The sequence below is a fragment of the Melozone crissalis genome, unplaced genomic scaffold, assembly GCF_028551555.1.
Source record: "Melozone crissalis strain CALT ecotype California unplaced genomic scaffold, PUWL_Pcris_2 ptg000018l_1, whole genome shotgun sequence".
Classification (NCBI taxonomy): domain Eukaryota; kingdom Metazoa; phylum Chordata; class Aves; order Passeriformes; family Passerellidae; genus Melozone; species Melozone crissalis.
Window position 1 is genome coordinate 1,209,906 of NW_026535796.1, and position 13,106 is coordinate 1,223,011.

The 13,106-nt window shown below is 39.0% G+C and overlaps 1 protein-coding gene across 6 annotated transcripts in view; it reads left to right on the plus strand.

Annotated features, from left to right (window-relative positions):
- PPFIA1 (PTPRF interacting protein alpha 1) overlaps positions 1-13,106 on the plus strand; it is a 53,296-nt gene that overhangs the window by 11,574 nt on the left and 28,616 nt on the right. For all 6 annotated transcript variants that reach the window (XM_054275042.1, XM_054275046.1, XM_054275044.1 and 3 more), the window contains exons 3-8: positions 9,119-9,220; positions 9,721-9,885; positions 10,703-10,777; positions 11,219-11,320; positions 11,569-11,790; positions 12,503-12,649. In XM_054275042.1, coding sequence (XP_054131017.1) covers positions 9,119-9,220; positions 9,721-9,885; positions 10,703-10,777; positions 11,219-11,320; positions 11,569-11,790; positions 12,503-12,649 — 813 coding nt within the window. The remainder of the gene's footprint in view (positions 1-9,118; positions 9,221-9,720; positions 9,886-10,702; positions 10,778-11,218; positions 11,321-11,568; positions 11,791-12,502; positions 12,650-13,106) is intronic.

Sequence of the window (13,106 nt, forward strand, 5' to 3'; positions counted from 1 at the left end):
GGCAGACACAAAAATGACTTTGAACTTTAAATAAAGCTTAACCCGTCCTCCTAAAACAGCCCTTCAATGTTTAATCTATGTTGCTGATTTTTTTCCTCGTTTTTTTCTGTGTTTAGATAGCAGACGTGTCAGTTGTAGGACCCAAGACTGTGCTTTTTTTGTGTGGACTTTGGAATTGCTTTGTTTTGGAGTATTTGCTAAAATGAAGCAACTTTTCCATGGAATGGTACAGTAGAATTTATTCAGAATATCACAGATTTGGACATATTTAGCCTCAGTTAGCCCAATAAATCCACTCAGCCTGTGAACTGGGGTGATAGAGTAGAGAGGAGTAGGGAAAAACAAAATGTGAAGAGCTGAAAGTTGAATTTCCTGCTGAAGGCACGTATCTGTCCTCAGTGAGTATTACCTGCTTAAACAAGTTTGAAATTACAAGACTGAAGTGTTCATCACTTGGCAGAAATAATAAATATATATATATATATAAATAATAGGAGAGCAGTGAGGGGGAGGTACGTGCTGCTGCTTGTTTAATGAGGGTGGCTTGGCCAGCCTTATTCAGATATTCCCAAGCATTCCCTCTTAAGAGAGTGTGAAAAATGTACTTTTCAGCTGCTAGCCACAGAACTAAAGCTGGCAACCAGAGGCCAAGATGAACGATTAGAATAGGGCAGGGCCTCAGCTGCTGCTCAGAGTTTTTGCAAGCAGGAGTATCTTGTCATTGAAATAGTTGTGCATGATGGGTCTTGTCCTGGGTCTGTTTGTAAAAAACTGTGCAGTGTTAGTCATGTAACATGACTAGAATGTAGCATTAAATAATTTTTAATTCATAAAAGTCATAGAAATTTAATATTTAATGCCAGCTGAGCTAGAATTGTGCTGTTTCTTGTAAGTGCAGTATGTTTAGAGTATATTTTTCTTGTCCAGGTAAACTTACAATTCAATGTTGTTTACAACTTCAAAGATCTTTCCACAGCTGCTTGGTCTCCAGAATGGGGGTCCTAGGAAAATTACAGAGCTTCTTAAATCTTCTCAGCACATCTTGCACTTGTTCTACAGTTTGGCATCCCCAAGGAGGATTGCATGCTGTGCTGTCCAGCATGGAATCCCAGGAAATCTTGACCAGCTTTGTGTGAGGAGAGGACAAACTTCAGTGAAATCCCTCTACTCTCATATTAAAGATGGAGACTGCTTTTGGTCCCATACCCGGTCAAACTGGTAATGCAAGATTCTTGCTCTTTAATTAAGTACAAGTGTATTCTCCTTTTGCCATGGTGGGTATGGGTGTGGGTAGGTTTCTTCACTAGTATGGACTCCAAAAATGGAGATGCCTAAAGCTACACCTAAGAAGTTGTGCTGCTGCTTTACTGTATTAGTTCCTCATCAAAATAGACTAGGCTGGGGGTGCAGGAATGTGGTAACTCTGATTGTGAAACCCTCAGAATTCATTGATTCAGTGTGTCACTGAGAGGCTGTTGTTTTTCAGACACTCCCCCCCCCCCCAAGTACTGTAGCCTTATTCTGTGTTAAATTAAGCTGTTATTCTGGAATCTTGGTGGTTGGAGTGGTACAGTATTGGAAAGGATTAGTTTGTTATCAGCTTTTCTCAGCAGTTACTGCTCTGCACAAAGTAGCCATCCCAAGTTGCAAAGCCCGTTTTTCAACAATGACTAAAGTTTTCCTGATGCATATTTTAGCTGATTTGGACATTTTTCCAAGGAAAACAAGCTCTGTATGTTTCTGAATGCTTTTGTTCCTTATCTGCCCTTTCAGGGGGCGTATTCCTGTACACTGAGGAGCAGCTAAGGTGGAACTCTTTGCATAGCCACACCACAATGAAGTGATTGGAAGGTTTTCTGCTACTGTTGCATATGAGTAGATGCCAAGTTTCATGCATGTCTGAAGGCTGCTTCTGTATTTCCTGTGCTTGCTCTTGTAATGCTTCAGCTTTTGAACTTCCTTACTGAGGAGATCCACGGTGTTGCCTGAATAGAGGCAACATTTCATAAGTATTTTTACAAAGACAAGTGAAGAAAATAGCTTCAAACTGGTATTTCAAGTTAGTGCTCAGTATGTTCATTTCTTGTTAATCCTCTGTGCATGCTGCTAACTTGCAGGGTTTGCCCTCTCAGTTGAATATTTGGAGAATGCCCTGGGGGGAGAACCAGGTACTTTAGGAGAGTTATCACTGGTTGATTTGATACACATCTGTAGCTTTAAAAGGGGTTTAAAAGGCTGGCATAAAAACGGGTTGTGTCTGCTCTGGTTAATTGATCATCCTGTGTGATCTGCCCTGCTTTGAACAAGCTGTGTTGATATGTTAAGGCTGGTGGAAAGATTAACAAACTACCTGGAGAAATTAGAGATTCTGAATGCTGTGATGATCCCAAGGCTGGTTACTCTACAGAAGATGCAGAACAAACTGCAGGTTATAATAGGAGTGACTGGATGAGGTTTTCTGACTTAAACAACCTCATGTTGTCTTTCCTTATTTTCTCAGACTAGAGAGCAGTTGTAGGGTGCAGCTGGGTTTTGCCCACATCAGCTGCAAACAGGTTTGTAGGTACCATGTGTTGTGGCACATGTGTGACTTGTGCTCCCCGTGGTGGATGGATGCAGGTCTGGCTGTAAAGAGGAGCCTGGAAGGTTGCCCTTGGTCCCTTCAGTGCCAGGCATGGTGTGTGACCAGGGAATGCTGGCTCTCCAGTGCTGCACAAAGATCTGCTTTTGCACCAGGCTGTCCTTGTGTACATAACAGCACAGTTCTGCTGGGTTTGGGGAAAATGAGATGCAGGAGGCCAGGCAGGGAGGCCTCTGCTTGTCCAGGTTTGGACAGGCTGCAGTTAATGATTCCAAGGCTCTGTGCACAGGGGTTTGCAGGCTCCTGCTCCAGACCTTGCTGCTGCGTGTGATGTCTGAGCAGGGATTCGTGTGGTGACAGGAAAACCCCTCATTCTCAGAGGAGCAAGAGGCTGGATCCAGGTTTGGGCTCCAGTACTTTTACGTCCTGCACCCCAAACAGGCCATGTCTGGAATGTGTTGGTTGGATCAGGGAAGGGCAGTTACATGGAGCTGATGTGTTTTTAGCTCCCTTTTCCTGCTGCTCCTGCATTCCTTTTGCCCAGCTGCCCAATCCTACCTTTCCCCACTTATGTTTCCGTGTACTTCCAGAAGCTCCCAGCACTGAAATCAGGATTTCTGTGCTTTGTAGTTTAAGCTCAGGGAACACTGTGCATAAATTTGGACAACTCACTCAGGATGGTAACTGGAAACTCACTTATTGCCATGGAGACTTGGGCTTGCTATATCAACTTTTCCATTTTGCCCTTGGGTGCACGTTTGGTACCTGCTGGCTGTGAGTGAGGAGTCCTTTGGCTCTTGGCTTGTCAAATGCCAGGCAGTGGATTCTGCTTGCAGCTCCAAAGTGGGCTGGGAACAACCAGAGTTTCATTCTAGAGCAGTAACATTATGCAACTGTAAGCACGTTAAAACTTAATTGCCTGTTTAGGACTGAGCAGCGTTAATGACAAAGCCTAGATAGGTCAGTCCAAGGGGGCACTTGAAGGAGACCTGCTAAAAAAAAGGGATTGAATGGTAAGAACTGACTCAGGTTTAGTATTAATCACTGGCTGGCAGCAATATTCACTTGGGTGTTTTCATGCAGTGTGGCAGTTCTTGATAGAGGAAAACAAAACATAGTTTTTTTCGAAGAAAATACAGATTTTGAAAGTTAACCACAAGTGGTATTAAACCTTTTCTGTATCTCAGTGCAACTAGTTGGAAGGGGAGAATTTTTTTACCAAAAAGAAATCTGAACCTCTGTTTTGGTGCTTGTGTTTTGAGTTACAAAACATCTTATGCATACACAGAAATAGGAAAGGAGGCCAATACACTTATTATGTAATGAGCTCCAGTGTGTTCTCACTCTGGTGGGTAGTTAGCTCCACTTGGAAAAACAGCTACTTTGAGACTGAAAAGCCTTTCAGTGTTCCAAAACACAAGATTTTGTTATATCCATGTTTTAGTATTACTTGAAGTATTCTCTTACACTCCCCTTTAAGTTCTGGGGGTTTTAAGAACAAAATATAAACTTTTTAAATAGAATTAATTCTATTAATGTTTGAAATAAGTTTAATGTTTCTAGCTTAGTCATTTCAGGCTGCTTGATACTTACTGGAAATTAGTTTCATGAGGTGAAAAGGAAAATATTTTTCTTTGCACACTCCATGCTTATTTTTCTCTTTCCCATTAGCAAGTGCCAGAGATATGGAAAGGTTGAAAGCAATGTGTTTTACTACATGGAACAAGCAAAGCATAATCTGTGTTGGTGTGTGACTATGTTTTTTTCCAAGGTTGGATTTAATGGTGAAAACAAGTCAGTTCTCCTCAGTTTTAACTCTGAATATCCTTGAACTGTTTTGTAATTTTATAGTTCTGATTCTAAGCCTAAAAAATCCCAAAACAAACCTGTGACTTTATAGGTATGAAAATTTGCTTGCTAGGAACTTCCAAATGTATTGGGGCTCTTGGTCACTGTGTGCTACCTAAACCCCTTGGATTTAAAGTGAATTGAGTGTGAAATACCCTAGAAAAAACCCTAGATGTTTAGGTTTTCTTTCTTTCTTTGTTTTTTTAACTGTATATTTGCCATTTCCATGCAGTCATCATTTGGAATAATTGTGATTTATATGTAGTACAAACATCATGATGGAAACTTCTCTCAGATCCCATTGGTTTTCACCCCTGATGTCCTGCACTTCCCCCAGTTGTTCTTTTCCTGCTCTCTTCAGATTTGTGAGTGGCATGCTTGATATTCAGTCTGCAGACCAGAATGAGAACAGTAAACCAAAATATCACTTGCAGATTAAACAGATAAATTCCAATCAATATTTGAGTCAGAGATGTTCCTAAAGATGTAACAGTCACAACTTCATCTTCTATTGCCTGAAGTTACTACTTTACAGCATTTAATAATATTTGATGGATTCAAAATGTTTCTCTTTTTTATTGCATATATTTTCATAATTTGTATAAATTTTCTGGCCATGTGGTTGCTTGTAATTCATGATTATTTGTGCACTCAAGTGATGATGCATTTTCTTGTGGAATAAGGTTTTTTTGACCAAATTCCAAACAAATTTAGTTATTTATAGAGCATCCCTAATACACAACTTATATTAACAGACTTTCAGGAATTACCTCTGTTTCTTTCAAGTGTTCCCCTAGGTTAAATACTATCTTCCTGTCATGTAGCATTTATTGGTCTGTGATGTGCTGTCTGTGAGACCTATGAATTATGTTTGTAATGAGCATGAAGGGAACCTTTTCTCTGAAAGCTGGAATGTTCCTGGATTGGGATCTTGGAGTTCCCAAGTGTGTCAGCTCAGCCCTAATGGATCCAGCTTTAGAAGGGTGTTTATATTGTGGCATCTAAATGCTGAAGGTTGAAGGTCAGCTCTGAAGGTTGAGATAGAAGAAATGCTCTTGCTTTAAAAATCCTGGAGCTTGGGGACAACCCCAAAAATTACTTACTGAACAAGAACCAACTTACTTGCTCAATGGGACTTTCTGTTGAGAATATTTATTTCTGGCAGTGATGTGTTTGGAATGATTCAGTTGGGTCAGAAAGTTACTTTCTTCAGTAAACATTTCAGTTTAGTGTAGAGTATGGGTGTTTGCCAGAATGTTCTAATCAGCAGGGAGTATTTCCCTGGTAAATTCAGCACTCTCCCACCGATCTGTGTGAGTGCTCTGAAGTGCTCATTGTGAGTTCCATTCTTGTCAATCCCCAGTGCTGTATATTTATTATTTTGATGGCAGCCAGAGACTGAGCAGAACTTCATTCTGCTGCTCTCAGTCTTCTTAATTAGAGAAAAGTGACACTGCTTTGTGGACAAGTGGGAAAGTCTCTCAGGATTCTTTCCTTTTTCTTTTAATTCTTTCTGTACGTTCATCCAATGCCAAGGAAGAAATTATGAGACAACTGGAATTGTTTTGAGATGACAAAAGTGCAAATAGTTTCTCTGCTTTTGAACTGCTTAAGAAAATGACAAATTGTCTCCCATTGAAGGTAAGTATTAAAACTAGAAAGGACATGTCTTTTGGCAGTGTCAGCTGAAACTAAGGACGTTCAAATGTTCTTTCTTAGGCAGCTCACGGGACTCAAAGCAGCTCTATTATGTCAAAACAAACAGCACTGGAGGTGTTATGCAATGGCAGCAATCCCTGGCAGTGTGTTTATGCAGCAGCAATATAAATTCCTGTGTGCACTCTTGCTCTGGGTCATCTGACAGTGTGATGGTTCATGTCACAATTGGGATCTATTTGTGCCACAATTTATATTTACACAGGAGAATGCAACGGACTGGAACTCTGTGTCCTGTAACCATCTGAGGAGTGAATAGCTTGTCTTCAAATATACAGCTGGTTTTCACGTGGGGAAGCTCATACAGATAAAAGATATCCATATATTGATGCTATGCAGTGATTTGAAGTTGAAAAAGGATGATGGGACAGTGTCTGGTATTCCTTGCTGTGCTCTTCATCTGTTCTCAAGACTTGAGATAGAGGCAGGAAAAGTATAAAACTTCAGGCCAGTGTAATCTGGAGAATTGGGCAATACTGATGTTTCTAAATGTTGATGTTGGCATTTTTAGGGTTTTAAAAATTACTCTTCTTATATTATTATTAATTTGGAAGGGGAACCACACCAAGAAATACCAAGCTCTTCTCATTATTACATAATAATCGAATCTGTACAGATAAGTGGGGACTGCCCTTGAAAAATGGAAGCTTTGGTTTCTGGTTTACCTGAGCTCCTGTGAGAGCAAAGGGTAGTGTGCTGCCAGTTCCCTGGGAGTCTTGGAAGCTCCCACAGGTGGGATGTTGAAGGTGCAGGAAAAGCTTGGATGTGAAGGAGCACTCTGATGGGAAAGCTCATGATAGAGTCAGTATTTCTGTCAGCTCCAGTGAAGCTTGAAGTAGCTTTTTCCTCTCTTGGTTTACCTTGCACTCAGGACCCTTTTGTAACTTGTTTTGTGTGTGTAAAAGTTCTGGTAGCTGTATTTACAGACCAGGTTGTTTTGGAAGTATTTCCTAGCCATTTTGAAAATAATAGGCCTTTTTTTTTTAAGAATGCAAATGAAATACTGCAGTGAAATGTTTATATGAATGTAATAATTAAGTGTGTTAGGGAACTAAAATAATTTACAGTTGAGAAAGGAAAATAAATGAAGATGCTTTGCAGTTTTTTGCTGATTAAGCAGGGGGACTGAAACTTTTTTCCAATGAGCAGGATTTGATTTAGGAAGATGGATTATAGGGATGGATTCTGCATCTGCGGTGGTTGTATTGCTGTCTTTTTCACGGCAACTTTTAAAAGCTTGATATATTAGTAATTCCAGAGTTCACTCCAGGTGTATATTATGCAATGTATTTTTGTATTTCCAGTCATGTGTATATTTTAGAATAAGGTTTACCAAATGAATATTGGAAATTGCAGTGTCTTTTGACCATGTCTGCTTATTTTAGCTGCATGTTAGAATTTGCAGATGTGCTTTGTATAATTAATTGGTTGATGTGGCCTTTGGTTTTTAAGCATGTGCATTCTGTCACTTTGAATTTTGCTGCAGAACAGCTTCATTTTAAGCTTTCACTTGATATGCAGCTGCTGGCTGATAAGCAGTGTGTCTTGCAGAGTTTGGAAAAAGCAGAGAAGCAGCAATTGTGTCTCCATTTAGCTGGATATTTGTGTTCACCTTGTCCTGCTAATCACCAGTTCAGCTGTACAAATCCACTGTTTATTAGGCAAGGATCTTGTTTATGAGTGTTTTCCTTATTTTGGAGAAAAGAAAGGAGTGTTAGTTACTAGCATTTTGATGTTTTCTTATCCAAATGCTCCTAGTGTGTTCACTGGCCACTGGAGTGACTGAAGCATATTTATTTTCACATTGTAAGTTGCATTGACAAGACATGAGGGTTGCTTTCTTGCAAGGCTCTTTTCTAAAGGATGGACTTGTTCACATTCACACTGTCAATTCTCATTTCCAGTGCAGTTTAGATTAGAATTTAAATTTTTCCAGGGTACATTAAGTTATGCTTTGTGTTTGCTTCTAAATGTGGTGTATAGTTGTACCTCTTGTTCTATTCAGAGTATGCTCCCTGAGTTAACAGAACATTTAAATGTCTTTTTTATTAAGTTTTATATTATTTTATTTTTAGTGTGGCTGTTGATAGAGAGGGGAAATGGTTTAGGCTGCAGTGGCTCTTGCAGATATTAGTACAATCATTTCCTGACAGAAACCCCTAGCTGTAGGAGGATATTCTTCCATACTGACTGTGTTCACTGCAGTAATAAGCATGCAGAAAGTGATGTTAGTTAGCTCCACTCCTGTTCCCTGTTGACACTTCACTCTGTACTGTTTCACTTTGGTTGGGTTTTGTTTGGTGAAATCTTTATTGAATTTGAAGGATGAGCCTTGTGAGGGCTTTGAGCCCCCGGGCTCTGCTTTCATAAATTTCTGATTCTAATCCTCAGAGATTTCTGGCAGAACTATAGGGAAAGGGCTGCTTCATTCCCTTTTGTGAGATTGGAAGGAAGGCTTGAATGAAATTCCTGTATTTAGCTGTAATGTGGTATATGTTAGAATTATTCATTGTTGCTCACAATTAAATACTGACTTGAAATACGTCATGTTTGTTGGTTTCCTTATTTTGCTGTGCTTAGTGCTCTGTTTTTTCATGTCTCCCTCAACAGTTGTTAAAAAAAAACAACAAACCAAGACTCACAAAACTAACAACTCTTTGAAACTATAACAAAGCATGTTACAAATATGTTTTTCCTTTAGCTTACCAGGGAAACCCCAACTCAAGGCAATTATATTGCCTTGAGACACAAACAAGTTTTCAAAGTTCTGGTCAAACATCGTTTGTCTTTACAAGCTGGCAGCATAAAGGTTTTAAATGTTTGAGTTGAAGGTGGCTCAGTATGACTGTACAGTTGTATTGGCTTTGCACATCTGAAATGAATGCTTCAAGGGACTGTCAAGTGTTCATATGAATCCACTCTCACTGTGTGCTGATATTTGATGTGCTTATATTTCTGTCTGGTTTGTTTCAGGAATTTGCAGCGCTCACAAAAGAGCTGAATGTATGCAGGGAGCAGCTGCTTGAAAGGGAAGAAGAAATTGCTGAACTGAAAGCAGAAAGGAATAACACAAGGGTCAGTTCCTTGTCTTCTCCAAGCTCACCATTCTTAAAGCATCCAGCTACAAGGAGGAAAACAAATGTTGAATTTGAAAAGCTAAAAGTATTTTTCCCCTGATACTTGTACATGAATCTCCATGGAAGTGCAGATGTGTGTGTTGATCAAGAGGGTTTGGCAGCTTGTGCACAGCTCCAAGTGCTGCTGTGCAGAATCAGGAAAAGCTTGTAAGACTGCACTGCTATCTGCCATCCAGATTTCTTGTTGTTAAAGTTTTGTAATCCTGCAGCTTTGGGATCAGAGGAGCAGAGTGGGCAGGTTGTGGTGATGTGTTTGAGCAGCTCACACTGCTAATACAGCTGAAATGTTAAAAACAGTCCTTACGCTCTATACAATATCCTTTGTCTCTGAAATTTGATATTTAGAACTCTACACTTGCTGTTCTAGGAGACAGAGTTTTCTGCAGCTGTACAGAACAGGAATAAACATTATTCCTTATTTTTTTCCTTTTGCTTTAGCTATTACTGGAACACTTGGAGTGTCTTGTCTCCAGGCATGAGCGATCCCTCAGGATGACTGTTGTGAAGAGGCAAGCTCAGTCTCCAGCAGGAGTTTCTAGTGAAGTAGAAGTTCTCAAAGCACTAAAATCCTTATTTGAGCACCACAAAGCCCTTGATGAAAAGGTAATGAAGTATTGTACCTAACACCTTTTCATCCTCTTTCCTTTGTGTGGGCCAGGCAGTTTTTGTACTGGAATTGTAGAAATCTCTGCAGTGTAACTACATTGGTAAATGCTCTCGTAAATTAAGGTACTGCACTTAACTAAAGCAAGGTGCTGTGGTTTATTCAAGCACTTCATTAACTGTGTTAATGTAAACTCAGCATGGTTCAGTAGCAGCATATTTGCTGTAGGAATGCACACAGCTGCTTACCTGTACAACATCAGGATTTATCCTTTTGATTATCTAATAAAAGAAATAGACTAGAGAGGAATCTGCTTACACTGGGATAGAAATCTGAATTAAAAGAACTCCTCCCTTCAGTTGTGCCTGATAGTAACAGCAGGATATGCAACCGCTTAAGTTCACTGTAAATTTTGTTGCCAACTTCCAGTTTACCTGTCTTTGTGACCCTTGTATATAAAATCTGACAAATGATTTTTAAGTGGAATTTTACTTTTCCTTCATGTTGTAAATGAGCAAACACAGTCTGTGCCTTGCAGAAGGACAAGCAAATTCTGGGTATGTTTAGCTCTTTAGTGCCTAAACATACAGTTCATGTTAATTATCACAGAAAAAAGGAAAAGCTAGATTATAAAAGAAATATTATTTGGTTATTTTTTTGGTAGCATGTGTTGTAATTAGGACTGACTCCAGATTAAGAAGGTTTCTAAGTGTAATGGAAACAGTGTCATTTATTGTCTGTAAAGGCATGGCATCAAGTAAAATTGATTTCTTTTTGACTTGAATGATTTCAAGTAATTTGAAATTACCCTTTCAGGTAAGGGAGAGATTACGAGTAGCACTTGAAAGGTGTAGCTTATTGGAAGAAGAACTAGGTACTACTCATAAAGAGGTAAGTTTGTCTTAAAAGAAGACTTCATGTGTCCATTGTGGGTGTTTCAGTCAATATTTGTACAGAGTAATTTATTAAGTTTCACTTTCACTTCTTCCTTTTGATTTCTTGCCAGATGGAATAATTGTTAAGTTTTAACTTAGCTGCTTTGAAAAAGCAGGAGAGGAAAAAACCAAACCTCAACCTCATGACACCTTCTTTGCCCCCAAAAAACCCAACCAAAAAACCCCAACCAAACTAACAAAAAGAGTTCCTGTGCCTTTAAAATAAGGGTTTGCAGTGGCATAAGGTATTTGAGTGCCTGTGCCAGATTTTATTAATACATACCTGGCAGTAGAATCAGTAATTGTTGTTTTGCTCCTTTGCTTTTGCAGCTGTTCCTTATATTATTAGTGAAAAAGGAATTGGCTTGAAACATGTGTCTGTAAACTTTTCTTTCAGTTAATGATTCTGAAAGAGCAAAATAATCAGAAGAAAACACTTCCAGATGGGATGCTGGATATAAATCATGAACAGGAAAATACACCAACTACAAATGGGAAGGTACAGCTATTTACTTGGCTTAGCAGACATATGGGCTTTAATCATTAACTATAACGTTTTAATTTTAAACCATAATGAAATATTTTTGTATGATCATCTAGTTAAAAAGTCATAGTTACTGAAATTTCAGCTTTTGCAGTCTGTTCAATAATAAAATTATCTTTGGGGAGGGATGCTTACAGGTGAGTAGCAATTTGTTTTTCAATCTAATTTGCATCATGCTAATACACTTTTTTCCTGTTTAATAGAGATCCTCTGATGGTTCACTATGCCACGATGAAAACCTTGCTAAAGTGATTGAACTCCAAGACATCATAGATAAGCAAAACAAAGAGCAGACACAAATGAAAGAACGCCTCACTGCTTTGTCCAGCAGAGTAACAGAGCTGGAAGAAGATCTAGACACAGCAAGGAAAGACTTAATCAAATCTGAAGAAATGAACACAAAGTTACAGAGGGATGTACGAGAGGTAAGGAAGGAACTGTCAGGATTTGGGGAGTCACAAATGCCATTTTCATAAAATTTTAGTCTCACTGGTGCTCAGTTGAACCTTTATGTTTTTGAAAGTCTTTGGTTTGATAGATAAGAAGAAAATGGTTTTTTAGAACATGATGGGTATCTGTTTTTTGTTTAGAAGACCAAAGGGTCCCATTGTCCACTTAAAAAAAATCTGTCTTCAGGATAAACCTATGACTAACTAGATATTTCATTAATAGATTGGAATTTAACATTGCCAACTTCAGCATGTTCTGGAAGAGATGTTTGATCTTGTCATACATGCTTAGCTTATTACTCTTGCTTCCTTTTTTAAAAGATGCACTTGGTTGAGGAATCCCTTTAATTTCAGTGGTGTGGTTGACAGTTCCTGTCACTGCTGAATCCCTAATCTCCAGGGTACCACATATTCTTATTAGATAGAAAGGGAGCTTAATTAAATCCCAGAATACTCTGACCATCCCCAGCAAGTCAAGATTTGCTCTGTGTGTTCCATTGGAAAGTAGCAGATCTGTGGTGTAAGGTAATAAAGACCAGTGTTTTTTAATCATTAACTGTTTTAAAAAGCCATTTCTTTCCACTTTATTTTTTACTGAGAAAAATAGCCTGATTTAAAAAAAAAATTTGAAATTATTTTACTTGAAATTATCTCTCACATTCTGGCTTGTGTTGTGTGTCCTGCCCAGACTCTGGCCCAGAAGGAGGACATGGAGGAGAGGATCACCACTCTGGAGAAACGCTACCTCGCTGCACAACGTGAAGCTACATCCGTGCACGACCTCAATGATAAACTTGAAAATGAAATTGCCACTAAAGACTCCATGCACCGACAGGTTGTGCTTTCAAATGAGATGAAGTACATTTTGCTCAGCATAAAGCTAATGGAGATAATTAATGTTCATGCTGTGCTCAAGCACTTTGCTTTTAGGGAGATGAATATCAGCTGTAATGTGCTGTTATTAGTGATTGTTTTTCAGGAGCTGGAGTCATACATTGCAGAGATTTTTACCCTGGGAATAAAGATGAGACAGCTTTACTGGGAAGGGGAAATGGTTTTGAGAAATTTAGTGCACTTTATCTTGGGCAGCAGGGCTGTTGTCCTTATTAATTGTGGATTTTAAAGTTACTGTGTGTGTATCCAAGCATCTTTAGTTTTGTGGGTGAAAATTACTCATTCTGAGCTAAACTTTTAAGATTTGCATAGCTTGTAGTGGTTTTTACAGACTATTGCCTTAGTGGGAGAGGAAGTTTGAGAAATGCTTGACATAAAATAGTCCAGCTTTATAAGCC